Source organism: Phoca vitulina, unplaced genomic scaffold (genome assembly GCF_004348235.1).
Source record: "Phoca vitulina isolate PV1807 unplaced genomic scaffold, GSC_HSeal_1.0 scaffold34, whole genome shotgun sequence".
NCBI lineage: Eukaryota > Metazoa > Chordata > Mammalia > Carnivora > Phocidae > Phoca > Phoca vitulina.
Genome location: NW_022589737.1, coordinates 5,632,776 through 5,653,041, shown reverse-complemented (window position 1 = coordinate 5,653,041; position 20,266 = coordinate 5,632,776). Strand labels below are relative to the sequence as shown.

At 37.3% G+C, this 20,266-nt stretch overlaps 1 protein-coding gene across 4 annotated transcripts in view; it reads left to right on the top strand.

Annotated features, from left to right (window-relative positions):
• Window positions 1-20,266, top strand: part of ZBTB44 (zinc finger and BTB domain containing 44) — a 64,739-nt gene that overhangs the window by 24,661 nt on the left and 19,812 nt on the right. For all 4 annotated transcript variants that reach the window (XM_032426247.1, XM_032426246.1, XM_032426245.1 and 1 more), the window contains exon 2: window positions 9,865-10,938. In XM_032426247.1, the coding sequence (XP_032282138.1) occupies window positions 9,921-10,938 (1,018 nt within the window). In that variant the 5' untranslated portion in view covers window positions 9,865-9,920. The remainder of the gene's footprint in view (window positions 1-9,864; window positions 10,939-20,266) is intronic.

The window sequence follows — 20,266 nt, the reverse complement described above, 5'->3', positions numbered from 1 at the left end:
CCCGCGACCGGCTCCTGGCTCAGCAGGGAGTCTGCTTCTCCCCCTGCCTGTGCTCTCTCTTTCTCTCAAATGAATAAATAAAATCTTTAAAAAAAAAAAAATAGTGGAAAAATTATTGAAGAAATTAAAGTACTGCATTAGAAGATAGTCATTTAATGCAAAAGAAAGCACAGGAAGAATAATGGAACAAAAAAGACATAAGACATACAGAAACAAATGGCACGCATAAACCCAATATATCAATAATGTTAAATGTGAATGGATTAAACAATCAAAGACACAAACTGGGGTGAAAAAACAAACATGATCTAGCTATATGCTATCTACAGGACACATACTATAGATTCGAAGGTAGATACAGATTGAAAGTAAAAAGGGATAGCAGAAGATACACATGCAGACAGCAGCTACAAGAAAGCTGAACTGGTTGTACCAATAGCAGACAAAGTAGACTTCTACAAAAAGTTACCAGAGACATTTTATAATGATAAAAGGGTCATTTCATCAGGAAGATAAAACAATTATGTTTATGTACTTAATAACAGTACCAAATTATGTGCAGCAAAAATAGAAATGAAGGGAGGAATAGACAATTCAACATTAATAGTTGGAGACTTCAGTATACTGCTTTTAATAACGTATAGACTAGCTTGTCAGAATCACCAGGAAATAAGCACTGTAAACCAGCTAGACCTAGAAGACTTCTAAAGAACAGCTATAGCACCCTCTACCCAGCAACAACAGAATATACATTCTCAAATAGCATCGGGAACTTTCTCCAATGTAGACCATATAGTAGGTCATAAACCAATAAAAAAATTCTTTTTAAGATTTGAGAGAAAGAGAAAGCACAAGTGGGAGGGGCAGAGGGAGAGAGAGAGAGAGAGAATCTCAAGCAGACTCTGTGCTGAGGTAGGAGACCAACACAGGGCCCCATCTCACAACCCTGAGATCATGACCTGAGCTGAAATCAAGAGTTGGACACTTGACTGACTGCACCACCCAGGCGCCCCTACCAATAGATTTTTTTTTTTTTAAGATTTGTTTATTTATTTGACAGAGAGCGAGAGGGGGAACACAAGCAGGGGGAGTGGGAGAGGGAGAAGCAGGCTTCCCACGGAGCAGGGAGCCCTATGCAGGGCCCGATCCCAGGACCCTGGGATCATGACCTGAGCCGAAGGCAGACGCTTAACGACTGAGCCACCCAGGCGCCCCACCAATAAATTTTAAAAAGTTGAAATAATACAAAGTATGCTCTGAGAACATAAAAGCATGATATTAGACATCAGTAATAGCAGGGAAAAGTTTAGGAAACTCAAAAATATGTGAAAATAAAACAGTACACTCCTAAATAACCAATGAGCCACAGAAGAAATCAAACAGGAAATCAGAAAGCATTCTGAGATAAATGAAAATGAAGATACAACATACCAAAACTTATATGCAGCAATAGCAGTGCTTAGATGGAAATGTATAACTATAAATACCTATATTAAGAAAGAAGGAGGGGTGCCTGAATGGCGCAGTTGGTTAAGCATCAGACTCTTGGTTTCAACTCAGGTCGTGATCTCAGGGGCATGGGATCAAGCCCCACATTAGGCTCTGCACTCAGTGTGGAGTCTGCTTAAGACTCTCTTCTCCCTTTGCCCCTCCCCCATCTCTCCTAAATTAAATAAATCTTAAAAAAAAGAAAGAAGGAAGATCTCTAGTTAATAACCAACCTTCTACCTGAAGACATTGGAGAAAGAAGAGCAAACTAAACCTAAAACAAAGAAAAGAAAGGAAATAATAAAAATTGTAAATACTATAGGGGTGCCTAGGTAGCTCAGTCGGTTAAGTAAGCGTTGCCTTTGGCTCAGGTCATGATCCTGGAGTCCTGGGATCGAGCCCCACTTCAGGCTCCTTGCTCAGCGGGGAGTCTGTTTCTCCCTCTGCCCCTCACCCCGCTCATGCTCTTTCTCTTGCTCTCTCTGAAATAAATAAAATCTTTTTTAAAAAAATAAAAATTATAAATACTATGAACAGTGAACCATCAAAAATGAAATTAAGAATACAGTTCCATTCACAGTAGCATCAAAAAGAATAAATACTTAGAAATTTAACAAAGGAAGTGTAGGGGCGCCTGGGTGCCTCAGTTGGTTAAGTGACTGCCTTCGGCTCAGGTCATGATCCTGGAGTCCCGGGATCGAGTCTCGCATCAGTCTCCCTGCTCAGCAGGGAGTCTGCTTCTCCCTCTGACCCTCCCCCCTCTCATGCTGTCTCTATCTCATTCTCTCTCTCAAATAATAAAATCTTTAAAAAAAAAAAAAAAAGGAAGTGTAAAACTTAACACTACAAAAGAAATTAAAGATGGTCTAAATAAATAGAAAAATATCCCATGTTCATGGATTGGAAGACTCAATGTTGTAAAGATGACAGTACCCCCAAACTGATCTGCAAATCGAGCACAATCCCTATCAAATCCCAGCTGACTTTTTGTAGGGATTGACAACCTGATTCTAAAATTCATATTTTATAGTTGTAAGGAACCCAGAATAAGCAAAGCAATACTGAAAAAGAACAAATTCAGAGGACTCACCCTTCCTGATTTCAAAGTAACTACAAAGCAGCAGTGACCAAGGCATTGTACTATCATAAGGGTAGACATGTAGAACCATGGAATAGAATTGAGAATTCAGATGTAAACCCATACATCTGTGCTTAACTGATTTTCAACAAGGGTGCCAAGATCAATCAATGGGGAAGAATAATATTTTCAAGAAACTGTGCTGTGACAACTAGAGAGCCACATACAAAAGAATGAGGTTAACTTCACACCATATATAAAATAATAACTAAAAATCAAAGACCTAATTGTAAGCACTAAAACTATAAAACCTGTAGAAGAGGGGTGCCTGGGGAGCTCAGTCAGGTAAGGATCCGATTCGATTTCAGTTGGGGTCATAATGTGAGGGTCATGGGATCAAGCCCCATTTCAGTCTCCACACTCAGTGTGGAGTCTCCTCCAGATTCTCTCTCTCGTCCTCATCCTCTGCCCCTCCCCCTACTCGCATGCACACACACTCTGTCTCTAAGAATAAATAAAATATTTTTTTTAAAAAACCCATAGAAGAAAACATAGGGGTAAATACTCATGATGTTGAATTTGGCAAAGGATTCTCAAATACGGCAACAAAAGGAAAAAATAGATAGGTTATACTTCATCAAAATTAAAAGCTTTTGTGCTTCAAAGGACACTATGAAAGTGAAATGACAACCCACAGAATGGAAGAAAATGTTGTAAACCATTATGTCTGATAAGCAACTTGTATGTAGAATATATAAGAGCTTTTACAGTTCAATAAGAAGATGACATATAAGCCAGATAAAAAATGGACAGAGCATCCGTATAGACATGTCTCCAAGGGTTATACAAATAACCAGTAAGCACATGAAAAGATGTCTGACATCATTAGTTATCCGGGAAATGCTAATGAAATACCACTTCACACCCACTAGGATGGCTAGAATCAAAATGTCAGAATACTAAAAAAATCTTCAAATTATACACTTTTAAAGTGGTGATTTATATGGGAAGGGGTGATTTATATGGGATGTGAATTATATCTGAAGCTGTTTTATAAAATGTATAGTCATATTACATATTAAATAATTTCTTGATATCAGTCAGTAAAAACAAATTTCCAATTATCTCATAAATTTATTTTTGTGTTAATTTGTTTCAAATAAGATAACTCCTCTGCACAGTGTGATTGATTCATAAAATCTTTTAATCTACAAGTTCCTTATTTTAGTCCCTCCTTTATCTCTTTTTTCCCCTTGCTGTTTATTAGTTTAAAAAAAACAAGTGTTTTGTCCTATAGAGTTTCTCATAGTCTAGATTTTGCTGTTTGCATTGCAGTGGTGTAACTTAACATGTTCCTGTCAGCTCTGTATTTCCTGTGAATTGATAGGATCTAGAATTTCATTTAGTCTTTTTTGCAATGTCTTATTGCCCTTCTTTTTGTCAAGTTATAAACCATTGGTGATCAATACCTCTTCATTTAGGGATGAGGGCTGCAAAATGATGGTTATCTTGTACTTCTGATACTCCTTCATTTATTAGCCAGAACATTTCTATAAAGAGAAAACTTCCTTCATATTCTGTTTGATTACCCAAAAATACCATTTGTATTGAAAAGCCAGGATAAATGCCTTATTCTTTCCTGTTTTTTAAAACCAGTTTTCAGGATAATTATTTGTTTCAATAGCATCTTTTAAAGGTGACAAATTAGCTTTGTTTTTGTTTACAGTGTCAGATGAGCCCATGAATTTAAACATATTTCACATGTTTTCAATTTATCGTTCCATTTTTGGCCAATGGGAACCTCCTCAAATTGACTTGAGTTTTGACACACTCCTAATAATCTTTGATAGCTTCTTTGCTATCTGGTAAGATGTTCCAGGTGGACATTTACTGTCCCAGAAATGCAGTCAGCCATTTTTCTAAGGAGCCATGGTTCCTTTTAGTGGGAAATGGAATTTGGAAGCCAGTCTGGGTGTTAGGGATATTCATTGCTGTAGATTAATTACATTATGAGTTCATACTAATACTTTTAATTCAAATTTAAGACTGTAAATTCAAATTGTAACTTTTTCTTTACCTTTAATCCCTGATAATGAATATATATAAGCACTTTATATATATGTATAGGCACCAAACCAGATAGAAATTTTATGATGTATATTTATCCATTCACATATTTCACAACCTTTTTTGTGTCTATCATGCCAGATACTGGACAGGATCAAAAGATAAATTAGGGGCACCTGGGTGGTTCAGCCGGTTGGGCATCTGCCTTTGGCTCAGGTCATGATCCCAGGCTCCTGGGATCGAGCCCCACATTGGGCTCTCTGCTCAGTGGGGAGCCTGCTTCCCCCTCTCTTCCCCTCTCACTATCTCTGTCTCTCTCTCAAATAAATAAATAGGGGCGCCTGGGTGGCTCAGTGGTTAAGTGTCTGCCTTCTGTCTGCCTTCGGCTCAGGTCATGACCCCAGGTCCTGGGATCCAGCCCCGCATCGGGCTCCCTGCTCCGTGGGAAGTCTGCTTCTCCCTCTCCCATTCCCCCCTGCTTGTGTTCCCTCTCTCGCTGTCTCTCTCTCTCTGTCAAATTAAAAAAAAAAAAAAAAAACTTCAAATAAATAAAATCTTAAAAAAAAAGAGAAAGAAAGCAAGGGAAAACAAAAGATTTTAAAAATAATAATAAATTAGATGCCAAAAAGTGTTTTCACTGAATCCTTTTGCTCTGCCTGCTCTGAGCTTCTCACAGCTTGCCTTCACATTCTTCCCTATACATTCTTTAGTTGTCTTTAGTTCTAACAAAATCAACAGAATGAGATTTATCAGTGACTTATGTAAGATCCAGTATTTAGATCCACCCCTAACCTCTTCCCTGAACTCCACATCCAAATGGGCAATTTCAGGGGCGCCTGGGTGGCTCAGTCATTAGGTGTCTGCCTTCGGCTCAAGTCCTGATCCCAGGATCCTGGGATCGAGCCCCGTATCAGGCTCCCCTCTCGGTGGGGAGCCTGCTTCTCCCTCTGCCTGCTGCCCCTCCTGCTTGTGCTCACTCTCTCTCTGTCAAAGAAAGAAATAAATTCTTTTTTTAAAAAAATGGGCAACTTCATATATAAATTTACACAAACACTCCTCTTTAGTTTTTCTAACTTAGTCTGCCTAAAACCAAAATATTCTTTCTCTTCATCATTAACCCCTACCAAAATCCTTCTTCCTCTTTCATTCTCTTATTTGGTGAAAACACCATCCACTCAGTCACCCACGTTAGAAACCTCAGATCAGATTCTTCTCTCCTAGCTACTCCCTGACCCCATCCCTGATAGAAGGTGATTTTACCTCCTAAATATTTCTTAAATGTATTTTCTCTATCCTCAGTGCCACTTAGTTTGATTTTATTTTATCATATACTCATACTGTTGTAATAGCCACCCTCAAATCTACCCTCTATATTGCCATCGGAATAACCTTTTTAAAATGTAGATAAGACTGTACTACTCCCCAGTGGCTACTCATACTTAATAAGATTTCATTAGGTCCTTATGAGTTCATACTAATACTTTTAAATGATGGTTATCTTGTACTTCTGATACTCCTTCTTCATTTATTTGCCAGAACATTTCCTCCTTTTCATCTCATTCCTATGAGAGAATCAGCAAACACATTAAACAGTGGTTTTGCTTAGACCAATTTTAGCTGCCTAGTGTATTGTGATTATTTGTCTTTGGGAAGGGTATATGAAGTAGATTTATATTTGAACTCATCTCTGATAACAATCAAGATAATGATTTCAGTGGCCTTACCTGGCTGTCTTGGCATAGGGCTTTATGCCTTTTATCCTTTCTGTTGTGTTATCCCAGGTTGATCATTTTGTCTTCCCATATTAGAATATTCAGTGACCTTATTCAGCTAGAAATCTTCGGGTTTTTTTTTTTCTTTTTTCCCCTTTACATACACATTTATCTGCATAGTACATTCAAAGGGATGTTTATCTAATGGATTCTTTAATGTTTAAACTGACACCACCCTCTGCATGCTCACATTTTCTTTTACCCTTTTTTTTTTAAGATTTTATTTATTTTGAAAGAAAGCACTAGAGCGAGCGAGCACGAGTGGGCGGAGGGGGAGATGGGGGAGGGCAGAGGGAGGGGGAGAAGCAGATTCCCCACTGAGTGGGGAGCCCAACACAGGTCTCTATCCCAGGCCTCCAGGATCATGACCTGAGCCAAAGGCAGACGCTTAACCGACTGAGCCACCTAGGCGCCCTTTAATTTTTTTTTTAATTTTTTAGTTTAATTCCAGTATAGTTAGCATACAACGTTATATTAGTTTCAGGTGCATGCTCACATTTAGAATGTTGTACCGTGCCCATTAACAATTTGTCAGTACATACATTGCACAGGGAAGCACATCAGGATGGTGAACACTCACTGAGATCATGTGTGATCCCATGAGAGCGTGGAACTCCTTTCTGCTTTATCACCCGGCAGAATTCTACTTTCATTAGGCACTATCCTCTGTGATGCCTCTTCTCCCTTGTACATTCAGAATTAATTACTTCATTCATTGCTTTCACATAGCACGGCTGCATACCTTCGTAGTCTCAGTTAGGAACATGTCTTTCATAAGGACTGTAAGCTCGGTCGAGGATAATGTTTTATTTGTACTTAAGCTCCTCCCTTCACATAATAAAGTGTCTCACATTTGGTGAATCCACTATTGAGCAAAATCCATTATAATTTGACTGTTAGAATACCTGATTCAGTCTTACTAATATTTGTGCCCAAAACAAGGGAGGTAAAAATAGTAAAGTTATGCTCAGTTATAATCCTGCCATACCTACCATATTTGCATGCAGTTCTGGGGACCATTATTAAAGGAACATTGAAAAGTGGAGATGGTTGAGAACAAGGATGTTAATCAAATTTTAAGGAGCACTTAAAGGGATTAGGGATGTTTAGTTTTAAGAAGAGAAACCATCGGAAAGAGTGGCATATGATTGCCATCTTCAGTTTTTGAAGGCTTTTTTAAGGGAAAAGAAAAAGTAGACCTACTGTGTATGACTTTAGAGTTTGAACCAAGAGGACCTGAAACCCCAGTTTTGTAGCAGTATGCTGGGGTTTTTTTAAAGAAAAAATTTGCTTAATGTGCAAAAAAAAAAAAAAAAAAGAGAATAAATACCCATACTCCTACCAATGATTCCCTTGAATATGATGAAAGCTGTTGTACATACATACAGACATTATTCTGTATACAGTTTCAGAAGGATCGTGGCTCCCTTAGGGAATCCACGAATCTCAGGTTAAGACCTCATGTTCTCATGGAATATTATGCAGCCATCAAAAGGAATGAGATCTTGCCATTTGCTACGACGTGGATGGAACTGGAGGGTATTATGCTGAGCGAAATAAGTCAGAGAAAGACATGCATCATACGACCTCACTGATATGAGGAATTCTTAATCTCAGGAAACAAACTGGGGGTTGCTGGAGTGGGGGGTGGGGTGGGAGGGATGGGGTAATGGGTGATAGACACTGGGGAGGGTATGTGCTCTGGTAAGCGCTGTGAATTGTGCAAGACGATTGAATCTCAGATCTGTACCTCTGAAACAAATAATGCAATATATGTTAAGAAAAAAAAAAAAGATAGCAGGAGGGGAAGAATGAAGGGGGGGAAATCAGAGGGGGAGACGAACGATGAGAGACGATGGACTCTGAAAAACAAACTGAAGGTTCTAGAGGGGAGGGGGTGGGAGGATGGGTTAGCCTGGTGATGGGTATTAAAGAGGGCACGTTCTGCATGGAGCACCGGGTGTTATGCACAAACAATGAATCATGGAACACTACATCTAAAACTAATGATGTAATGTATGGTGATTAACATAACAATAAATTTTTTAAAAAGACCTCATGTTCTCTTGCTCTGTGTCTGTGATGTGGATACAAATACTCTTTCATCATATTTTTCACCAAATATATAGTAATATGTACTACTGAGTGTCCACTATATATCAGTAATTGTGCATTCATTTTAATACTCCGAACCAAACATTTTTCCAGGTCCATTAAAGATTCATCGTCTTTAGCATCTTTTAAAATTGATGGCTGTATTTTTGAAGTATTTGAAATCTTTTTTATCTAGAGATAATTTCCAAAGTGGCTTTGTTTTACACTTATTTCAGTACTAACAATAAAAAAGTTATTTATAACAGATAAAATAATTAATGTACATAGTTGTATTTTTTTTTACACTGGAAAAGTACTGTGATCTAAGAGTCAAAAGACCCAGACTATAGCTTTGTTTGTCATTTGTTAGTCACGTAACTTTTCTGAGCATTAGCTTTCTTGTCTTTATCAAGAGGCCTCCCTGACTTCACATAGAGGGTGTAAAAAGAGGTTAGGGGAAAAGTACTATAAAAACTGAAGCATTATTAGATGTGCTAAATTAAAACTATTTGAGAATGTCAGTTTTTCGTATTTTTAGTAAATGTGAAATCTGATAAAGGCAAACTAACTTCTTTTTTAAGGGAAAATCCAATCAGTTAATTGATTACTAGCCATTTTTTAATAAATTTATTTCCAGAAAGTTTGTTTCATTGTATGAGGAACATAAACAATAAAAATAACTGCTTTCATTTGTTGAGCGTTCACAGAGCGCCAAGTACTGTGCTAAGCATTACTATATATATTGTTTCATTTACAGGTAACAGGTTGTTACAGGTAACAACCATGGAGGAATTGTTGAGGAAAGAATCCAGGCCTATCACATTCTAAAACTTGAAGTCTTAACCCCCTATATTTAATCACTTTATATCCTAAAAGAGGCAGTATATAGCGTTAAGGTTAAGAGGGACGCTGTAGGGCCAGCCTGTCTGGATATGAACCTTTGGTCTGCCACTTAAGAACTTTCTGATTTAGCAAAATAGTTAGCCCTTTTCTGTTAAACAGGAGTAATAATGTCCTTATTGATAGATAGGACAGTCAACTAAAATATCAATTGTGAAGCATTTAGAACAGTGTTTGGCACATAGAGAACACTATAATTGTAAATCTATATAATTGTCTTATATACAAACTTATTATTTAAAACTATCCAGCTCATTAAAACATTAGCTTACAGACTCCACTGATTGGAGAGTTTGGGGGGGATGGTAAGGAGAATGTATTTTAATATATTCCCTACCTTGAACTTTCTCTCTACCATCCTTCAGCTTTTTTTATTTAGCACAGTGGCCACATGAAAATAATGTAAATCACCTTCTATTTCAACCACTACACTGTCAATTAATGCTTTTTTTATGTGTTTTTTAGGACATTTCTGATTCATTTGCATCCTTGAAGAGCATCTGTAGAAGAGGAAGGAAAAGATGGGTGTGAAAACATTTACTCATAGCTCCTCTTCCCACAGCCAGGAAATGCTTGGAAAGCTTAATATGCTGCGGAATGATGGACATTTTTGTGATATCACAATTCGTGTCCAGGACAAAATCTTCCGGGCACATAAGGTGGTACTAGCAGCTTGCAGTGATTTCTTTCGCACCAAACTTGTAGGCCAAGCAGAGGATGAGAACAAGAATGTGTTGGATTTGCATCATGTTACAGTGACTGGCTTTATACCCCTTTTAGAATATGCTTACACAGCCACTCTGTCAATTAACACAGAAAATATCATTGATGTTCTAGCTGCAGCCAGCTATATGCAAATGTTTAGTGTTGCTAGCACCTGCTCAGAGTTCATGAAATCAAGCATTTTATGGAATACACCCAACAGCCAACCAGAAAAGGGTCTAGATGCTGGACAAGAAAATAACTCTAACTGCAATTTTACTTCTCGAGATGGAAGTATTTCGCCTGTGTCTTCAGAGTGCAGTGTGGTAGAAAGAACCATTCCTGTCTGCCGAGAGTCCCGGAGAAAGCGCAAAAGCTACATTGTTATGTCTCCTGAAAGTCCTGTAAAGTGTAGCACGCAAACAAGTTCTCCCCAAGTATTGAATTCTTCAGCTTCCTACTCAGAAAATAGAAATCAACCAGTTGACTCTTCTTTAGCTTTTCCCTGGACTTTTCCTTTTGGAATTGATCGAAGGATTCAGCCTGATAAGGTTAAGCAGGCAGAAAATAACCGGACTTTAGAATTACCTGGCCCATCTGAGACAGGGAGAAGAATGACTGATTATGTGACTTGTGAGAGCACAAAAACTACCTTGCCTCTGGGTACTGAAGAAGATGTCCGGGTCAAAGTAGAAAGGTTAAGTGATGAGGAGGTCCATGAGGAAGTGTCTCAGCCTGTCAGTGCATCTCAGAGTTCACTGAGTGATCAGCAGACAGTGCCAGGAAGTGAACAAGTCCAAGAAGACCTTCTGATTAGTCCACAGTCTTCCTCCATAGGTATAATGTCTTCTGTGTTTTTCATGATACTGCAAAGTCAACTTGAGCATTTTTTTTTTCAATTTGAGCATTTTTAAGTACCTTTTAGATAAAAGTTGTGTGCTGGATCCTATAGGAATCATGAAAAAGAATAAAACACAGTAACTGGATTTTTTTTAGATACTATTAGTACTATTTTTTTTTTTTTTAAAGTTATGCATTGAGAAAGAAAATAGCTAAACAATTTCTGATGGGTTAGAGACAGATTATGTTATATATGAATTGTGAATTATTTTCAATGCAGAATATACCAGTTTTTAAAAATCCAGTTAGTGTTTTATTCTTTGTCAAAATATTTACTGAAAACTTATGCTGTGCCAAACATTGGGGATATATGATGAAAAAGACATAGTCCCTGCATCTAAGGGTTTAATAGTCTAATTGAGGAAGCAGAGGTGTAAATCAGTGATTAGTACTAGGCTAGAGATATGAACAAAGTGTTAAGGGTGGTCACAAAGGAAAGAGCAAGTTAGCACTATATATTTGAACTGGATTTTAGTAAGTATGAGTTTGCCCAGGAGAGGGAATGACTTTTCTTTGAAAATGAATAAAAGCCCAGAGAAGTGGAAAACCATTGCATGTTTGGGAAGCGGCAAATTCAGTTTAAAATGTTGTGAATAAACCATGGAAGCCTGCAAGTATTGGAAATAATGAGAGATAAGACAAAATGAGCAGTTGAGAGCATATCATGAAGAATCTTAAACACTAGTTTCACTTAGGATTGCATTTAACTACATATAACAGATCCCATCAAAGTGGCTTAGACCAAACAGGGTTTTATTTTTATCACATAAAATGTTCAGAAGTATGAAGTCCAAGACTGGTATGGTGGCTTTAGTGTAATCAGTCTGGCCTATGTCCCTTGTATATTTATAATCCACCATCCTTAGTTTGTCAGTTTCATTGATATGCTTCTTAGTTACAAGATGCTTGCTTCACCTTTAGCCTCATATTCTAGCAAGGGGCAGTGCTTATATCAAGAAAGCACAAATGTTCCCAGAAATCCTTTAAAAAGCTGCCAGATTATGTCATGTGGTCTTTCCTAGCTGTAAGGGAATCTGAGAAGATATGTATATTAGTTGGATATATAGCTGCCTCAAACAGAATTGGAGGAGCATGGATACTATGTGCAACTAGCAGTGTCTGCCACAGCTAGGCCACATAAGCTTGAATGTTATCCTCGTGGTAATAAGGAGTCTACCTTAAAGGGAATAAAAATAAGACACTTATAGATACTTAGGAAAATTAATTTGGTATTAGTATTCAGGGGAGTTTGGCTGGGCAGAGACACAGAAACTAGTTACAGGAGAATTGTTTTTGTGTGAATGAAGATGCTTAGAGTAAAACTATAAAGAAATATAAAAGACTTCATAAAGGAAGAATCATTACTACCGAATGATATTGAATATGTGAATGGAGGGAATGGGAGGGGTTAGAGAACTTTAGATGACTAGAAAAATAGTGATAACATCTTATTCACTGATTCTCAGTCATAATTTTTCATATTATCTAAATAGAGATAGTCTTACAATTAATCTTTTACAGTTACTTTTTCTTAATGGTACAAAAAATAATGGTAATTATATAACAGATAGGAGTCTGTTAAATTCAATTACTATAAATATGAAAATCAGTGGAAGAAGATGGGAACCTAGTTTTAAGAGTAAGTCAATAAGGTCAAGTCTGTGTGAATTATGCTTGGGTGATGACCAAGTAATATCATGCTACAAAGCAGTTGAAAAAGCAAGATTGGTGAAATCAAGACGAAAGATTACCGGTTTAGGGCTTTTCTTTTAGCAGTGACAGATTGAATCTCAACAGGAAAATATATAAGCTAAAACCAAAGGACTGATCCTTGAGAAATATCTATATTCAGGGAGAGAAGAAGTGCCAATAAAGAATACTAAGGAGGAGTTCTCCAAAAGATTGGAGAACCAGGAATGCCATATTAACTTTTAACTTTGTTGATTTCTTGAATTTTGACCCACTGTATGAGTTTCTCAGTGTTGTCACTACAAAGTATACTGCAAACTGGATGATATAAAACAATAGTTTATTCTCTCATCTTTCAGAAGGTCAGAAGTCTGAAATCAAGGTGTTGGCAGGGCTATGCTCCCTTGTAGAAAAGGGTTCTTTCTTGCCTCTTCCTGGCTTCTGGCAGTTACTAGTACTCCTTGCTGTTCCTCAACTTGTAGTTGCATCCCTCTGATTTCTACCTCCATCTTCATGTGGCTGTCCTGTGTTTCTGGCTCCAAATCTCCCTTATCTTATAAGGACACTAGTCCTTGGATCAGGGCCCGCCCTACTCAGGATGACTTCATCTAACTTGATTACATCTGCAAAGACAGTATTTCCAAATAGGGTCACATTCCTACATATCAGGGGTTAGGACTTGAATATGGCTTTTTGGGAGACACAGTTCTACCCACAGCACCAACTAAAGATCATATTTAAGTCTTTGGGTCAAGATTTTTTTTTCTTTTCTTTTTTTTTTTTTTTTTGTTTAAATTTTAATTCCAGTATAATTAACATACAGTGTTATATTAGTTACAGGTGTACAATATAATGATGCAACAATTCTGTACATTACTCAGTGCTCATCATAAGTGTGCTCTTAATCCCCCTCACCTATTTCAGTCACCTCCTCTGTGTAACCATCAGTTCTCTATATTTGAGTCTGTTTTTTGATTTTTGTCTTTTTTCTTTGTTTCTTAAATTCCACGTATGAGTGAAATCATATGGTATTTGTTTTTCTCTGACTTATTTCACATAGCATTATACCTTCTAGATCCATCCATGTTATTGCAGATGGCAGGATTTCATTCTTTTTTATGGCTGAGCAGTATTCCTCTGTGTGTGTGTGTGTGTGTGTGTGTGTGTGTGTACATACCACATCTTTAACAACATTTATCGATGGACATGGGTCAGGATACTTTTGAAGAATTCCAGTGACCACACATTCAATAATATATTTAATGTTAGCTATTTGTTCATATGACCAAGTTTTTGTTAAATTACTAATCTTTAATCCTCAAAACACCTTCTGAATAATGAACTCTTTAATGAATATTGCTATTTTAATCATTTTATCTGAGAACTTAGGAACCAAATATTAATCTAACTCATTATCTTGCTAACTAGGCATGTGAAATAGTCTGATTTTACCACTCTCAGGTATATCTAATCAGTTGAGATTTTGCCTTTCTATCTTACTAACATGATTAAATAGAGAAGTTAGGATCTTAAATAGAATAAACCTATCAGTTATATAAGTATGATTTATTTCCAATATATACCATCAAATATGTAGATTCTATTATAAAGCTGACCTGTGAATAACTATGATCTGAATATCATATAATCAAATAATCCAAAGAAGTTGTTTTCCTTGCCTTCATAGTAAATATACTAATCCCTGTCAATTAACCTATCTTAGCTCCAAATCTATACAATAAAACAAAGCTTTACAATAAAGTTCAATTCCTGGAGTATAGTAAGCAGTCAAAAAATGTGGGCAGGAGAAAGGAAAAATATGTATGGTACCTTTTTTCTGTATTCTATAAGAATACTTCAGAAGAGTACTTAATTTTACTACTAATTTATTAAAGAAGATCTCTAAAAGGTAGTTTGTCTTTCCTAGGGACTGAGAATATAATATTTAACACATTCATTATTACAAAAAAATTTTTTTTTAAGATTTTATTTATTTGAGTGAGAGAGAGAGAGAGCACGAGCGGGGAGGAGAGGGAGAGGCAGACTCCCCACTGAGCAGGGAGCCTAAAGTGGGGATCCCAGGACTCTGAGATCGTGACCTGAGCTGAAGGCAGACGCTTACCAACTGAGCTACCCAGGCGCCCATTATTACAAAATTCTAAAATAATAATTTGATTATCCATGAAGTTAATTCAGATAGGAGTTTACCTGTTCTTTCAAGTTCCTTTTGTTGCCAGTTGGCCCAGCAGGGGGTTGTAAAATCTGACATCCCCAGTTTAGGGCAAATAGAAGCAATAAATACAGCAAATTTAAAAGAGAAGGTCTGCAAGTTTCGGTTGGGTCTTGGTACTCAAAAAGATGGTCATCAATATCTGGTATAGTTTTAAGAAAAAATACTGTAAGTGAGAAAGACTTCATGATATGGCTTTATTATTTGTCTTGAAGTATTCAATTATCTTTAGGCACTAAAGACAAAATAAATAGTTCTAGATACTCCACAGTTTACTATGTTAAAGGAATTCAGTTTTTTCTAAACTTTAAAATCTGCCATCAGAAGTAAAGCAATTGTTACAGGGATCAGTTATATTAAGAGATAATTTGACAGTTTTCTCAGTAACAGTAGTGAATAGATAATTTGTTGAGGTGGGCAGCTAGAATAATGGTGGAATTACAACATTGATCATATGGAGAAGGTATAACTAATGATTAAAAGTTCAGGGGTTGGAGTCAGATCTAGAATCTGCTACCGGTTTCTGCCATGTAATAGATGTGAGACTTTGAGAAAGTCATTTAACCTCAATGAGTTCCCATAACTATAAAGTAAGGATAGTAATACCTATCCATTAAGTATGTCAGTGCCCTCCAGCAAAAGACCACCAGGAACATAGTAGTTGTACAATTTGGGGTAGTAGTTTTAATGTCTGAAAATCCCTGACAGTTACCACAAATACACAGGGTAAATTAGTGTGCAGCAGGCACCTGTAAACTCTGTGATCACAAGAAGCAGTATCCTAGTGGTGGGGTTTGGGGAATATAAGTATTATTCATTACGACAGGAGTGAGTCGGTTTTATGTCCCTTAAAATGGACAGATTCCTTGAGGAAACTGTTAATCAGTTAAAACAGGTTCTGCAAACCAGACTGAAGTGTCTCTGAAGAGAACAAGCTCTGGGACTGTCATAATCAGGATAGCCCCAGTATTAATGTCTTTCTGATTGAATAGGCCTTGATGATAGGGTTATAACGACTTCAGCAGAAGCATTTCCATGATGTCAGATCAAGGAACATTTTTTCTCAAGGCTCAGAGCTGAAATATAATATGATACAAGGGGCCATTAAAAGGGAAGCTACCTTCTGATATGTTTAAAGGAATAGTTATTAAATTTTTGTCAGCTAGGTCAGATAGAGGATAATAGATTCAGTGATCTGTTAAACTCAAAGTAGTCGTTATGGTCTGGAGAAAACCTACAAGAGTTTTGTTTCTCCTTAAGTGACAAAAGGAGATCTTAGGGAGTTGAAAACAATGGGATGTAGATGAGAGATCACATTAGTTGTATTAGACAAGATTAGTAGTGATAGTAGATTTAGTAGTAAAGGGATAGAAAAGACTACTGAAGAATCAGAAAACTAATATGATTTTGTCATCTTGGGAAGGAGCTGTCTACTTTTAAAGTCAGTATCTTCTGAAGGATCCCTCAAAAAGATGTGTTGTATGTCCTCTAAGTTGGGAAACATGAATCTAGTGAACAGTACCTTGAAATTTTACTGCTAAATCAGTTGTTAATACCTGATCAATTCCTTTCTAAGTGATAGTCAATGACAAGTTTTCTCTGGTGGCATCTTTTCCAGAGGACCAAAACTTGAGATTTTAAATCATTCAGAAGCTTCTTTGGTGAATGTTTTCAAAATGCAGCTCATACCTGTTTATGATAAAGCTGCAACTCTCTTGTATTCAGTCATATCAGCTGGTAAAAAGTTAGAACCTAAGATTTAAACTAAAATTCCCACTTGTAAAAGGCAGCCTATTATTAACTCATAAGGAGTTAACTTGTGAGTCCTAAAGAGCATTTATCTTATTCCCATCAAGGCTCTTGGCAGTACTTGGGGCTGTGGAAGTTTGAGGGTTTTTAAGTGCTTTGATGACTATAGTTTTAGAATTCCATTTGTTGGGGTGCCTGGGTAGCTCAGTTAAGTTTCTGCCTTCCACTAGTCATTATCCCACGGTCCTGGGATTGAGCCCCTCATTGGGCTCCTTGCTTAGCGGGGAGCCTGCTTCTCCCTCTCCGTCTGCCTGCTGCTCCCCCTGCTTGTGCTCTCTCTCTCTAACAAATAAATAAAATCTTTAAAAAAAAAAAAAAGAATTCCATTTGTTATCCTGTTTTGTTTTTTTGAATATAAAAAATCATAATAAATGTATTCTGTTTTCTATTTTTTTAACATTCCATTTGTAGTCTTTTGTCCCCTTTTTTTGGTCTCTTAGGTCTCAATTTAAACCAGTGGTGTTTTATTATTATTATTATCATCATTATTATTCAGGTGTAATTAACATACATTATATAATGATTCAATATTTGCATGTATTACAAAGTGATGACAGCAGTAAATTTAGTTAACATATGCTACTACACATAATTACAAGAAATTTTTTCTTGTGATGAGAACTTTTAAGATATGATATACTCATTTAGCAACATTCAGATATGCAGCACGATACTAACTATAGTCACCATACTGTATATTACGTCCCCATGATTTAATTATTTTATACTGGAAGTTTGTACCTTTTGACCACCTTTACCTGTTTCTCCCATCCTCCCAACCCCCTGCCTCTGGCAGCCACCCCTCTGTTCTCTTTTCTCTGTTATCTTTGAGATTGATTTGTTGGGATTCCAGATATAAGTGAGATCATACAGTATTTGTCTTTCTCTGATTTCACATAGCATAATGCCCTTAAAGTCCATCCATGTTGCTGCAAATGGCAAGATGTCTTTTTTCTTTTTTTTTATGGCTACATAATATTTGTTCTCTTTATTTTTCTTGAAGTTTGTGGATGATAAGGACAGTGGAAAGTCTCAGTAAAATAGAACGTTTATGGAGTTCTTAACAATAATATCAGTGAATGTGTGGTCCTGTTACTGGAGAAATAAGTTGGGATTTCCCTAGTCAGGAATACAAAATCTAGTAATTTTTTCCCCACCATTATAGCATAGCTCTTTAGCATGAGAAAGCCTCAAGCCACCCTAAAAATAAACAATAACCAGAACAAACTGATTGCTCATTTGGAGGTATTTAAGTGCACTTCAGTGTTTGGTCCATACCCGTGTCTTACCGGGTTGTGTGGGAGACAGCAAGGCCACACACTGGAAATATCCACGGCAGTGCCTCTTAAACCCCCACTCTGGTGTGGCACAGTGTTGGTGCATCTCAAGTGAACAGTCTTGTTTATGTCAGAAGCTCTCCCCAAAATGGCCACTTGCAGTTCCAAATTGTCATTGGTGAAATCAGTTTAGAGGTAAGTGTAGTAGTTAGTGTAACAGAGAGGAAACATGAAGGCAGCAGATGTTTGGCCTGGAAGAGGCAGCAGTTTTAGATTGAGACAACTCATGAGAACTGCGGTGGTCCAAAAGAATAATGCTTGTGTAACTTTTTATTTCAGGGCTCGGCTAAAGGCCAGTTGTCACTGATCAGGGACCAGACAATACCTGATTCTGAGCATATGAAAGTAAGCAAAGCAGTTCTTGGGGACACAGACAAAATTGAAAAAGTCCTTATAAAGTTTTTCTTTTTTTAAATATCTCCATTGAAAAAAAAAAAATCTTCACTGAAATACAACTTACATACAAAATTCACCCATTTAAAGTATATACTTCAGTGGTTGTTAGTATATTCACAGAGTTGTGCAACCATCCCCACAGTCTAAGTTTATAACATTTTCTTCACCCTAAAGAGACCCTGTACCTTTAGCAGTGAATCCCTCCTAGTCCCACCCAAGCCCTAGGCAAACACAAATATACTCTCTATAGATTTGCCTGTTCTAGATATTTCATATAAGTAGGATCATGCAGTATGTGGTCTTTTCTGACTGGCTTCTGTCACTTTCTGTAATATCTTCAAGTTTCATCTGTCATACCTCATAGAGTTTTGAAAAGTTTTTGCCAATCAGAGATCTTCTGAACTCAGCCTCCAGGCCCAGTTCAGTGGACTAATTGGTCCTGTCTTCATCCTCATTATAATCTATTCCTCTTACAGACAGGAGTCAACACACTAGACATTCCTATTATAGGAGCAGGTGTAGTTCTAGACTAGAAAACAATCTCACCAAGAAACAGTGACAAATCTGAGTAGATAACCAAAATATTCCCAAAAGATTTTCTAGGAAAACAAGATAAACTCACCACTGAAGGACTTTAATGTGAAATATTTGAGCTCAATTCATAATGAACTTACCTCCCATCCAAGGACAGATTGTACCTCAAAAGGGATTTTAGATGTGCACTCTGTTAACAGGGTGCCCAGTGCAAGAGAACAAGAATTTCAATTGAATCTCAATGGGTCTTCCATTCCTGCTGGTGCCTGGTTGCCAGAGACTACCAGGAGCACAACTATAATTGAGCAAGTTGATTTTATTGCTCATTTGCAGTGTAGGAGATCACACACCCTGGGGTCTTTAGGGCTTCTCAGTAAGAGGGTGTTAGAAAGAACTTAGAGAATTTGGCTTGTGTTAGGTGATTTTAGGGAGGATTCATGGAAGTGGTGGGGTCTGCTCAGGACTGGTGATATCAGTTAGCAGGAAAAACTATGATTGTGTATCTTTTTTTTTTTTTTTTAAGTAATATCTACACCCAATGTGGGGCTCAAACTCATGACCCCCAAGATCAAGGGTCACATGCTCTTCCAACTGAGCCAACCAGGCACCCCTTTGATTGTGTATCTTAACAAATATCTAGTATTGCAGACTAATGTGAACCTATAGCAGAAATAACTTTTATTAGCTAGAGAGGGGGATGTTTGGTATTTTTGTAATTGCACAATGACCTTGTTTTTGGCTGTGCTTAAACAAAATTATGTGTTTTGTCTCAGACCATTGTGACCTGGTCTCATGTTGTTGTTCTGTGAGATTGTTTGTGTCCAACATAAAGCACCAGGGTCTAGCTGTGAACGCCAGGCCCACTCCTGAGTGTCAGTGTTAAGCCAGTTCCTGGATGTTAGAGGCTGCTTTTCTCTTTCTCAAGTATGAAATGAGATAATGTTTAAAAAACATGTAGAAGAGTGGCTGGCACGTGGTAAATGTTCAGTAGTGGATGGCCACTGGAGTTGTTTTTCACCACCCAGAAGAGTTTTTGTGTCTTGGGTACTTAAACAATGGTTAGCAGCAGAAAACAGCAATCAGTCTGATGCTACAGAAGCTATCATATAGTACTAATTGGTTCAAGAGTAGAATCTCTCTTAATAAGATAACCGTTACCATATAAAGCTGATTGTCTCTCTAAATCTGCTTTACTATTTCATAAGGTGAGAGGGTTCTGTTCAGAATTCTTAGCTTTCATTACCACTGCAAGCAGAATCCCTATAGTGTA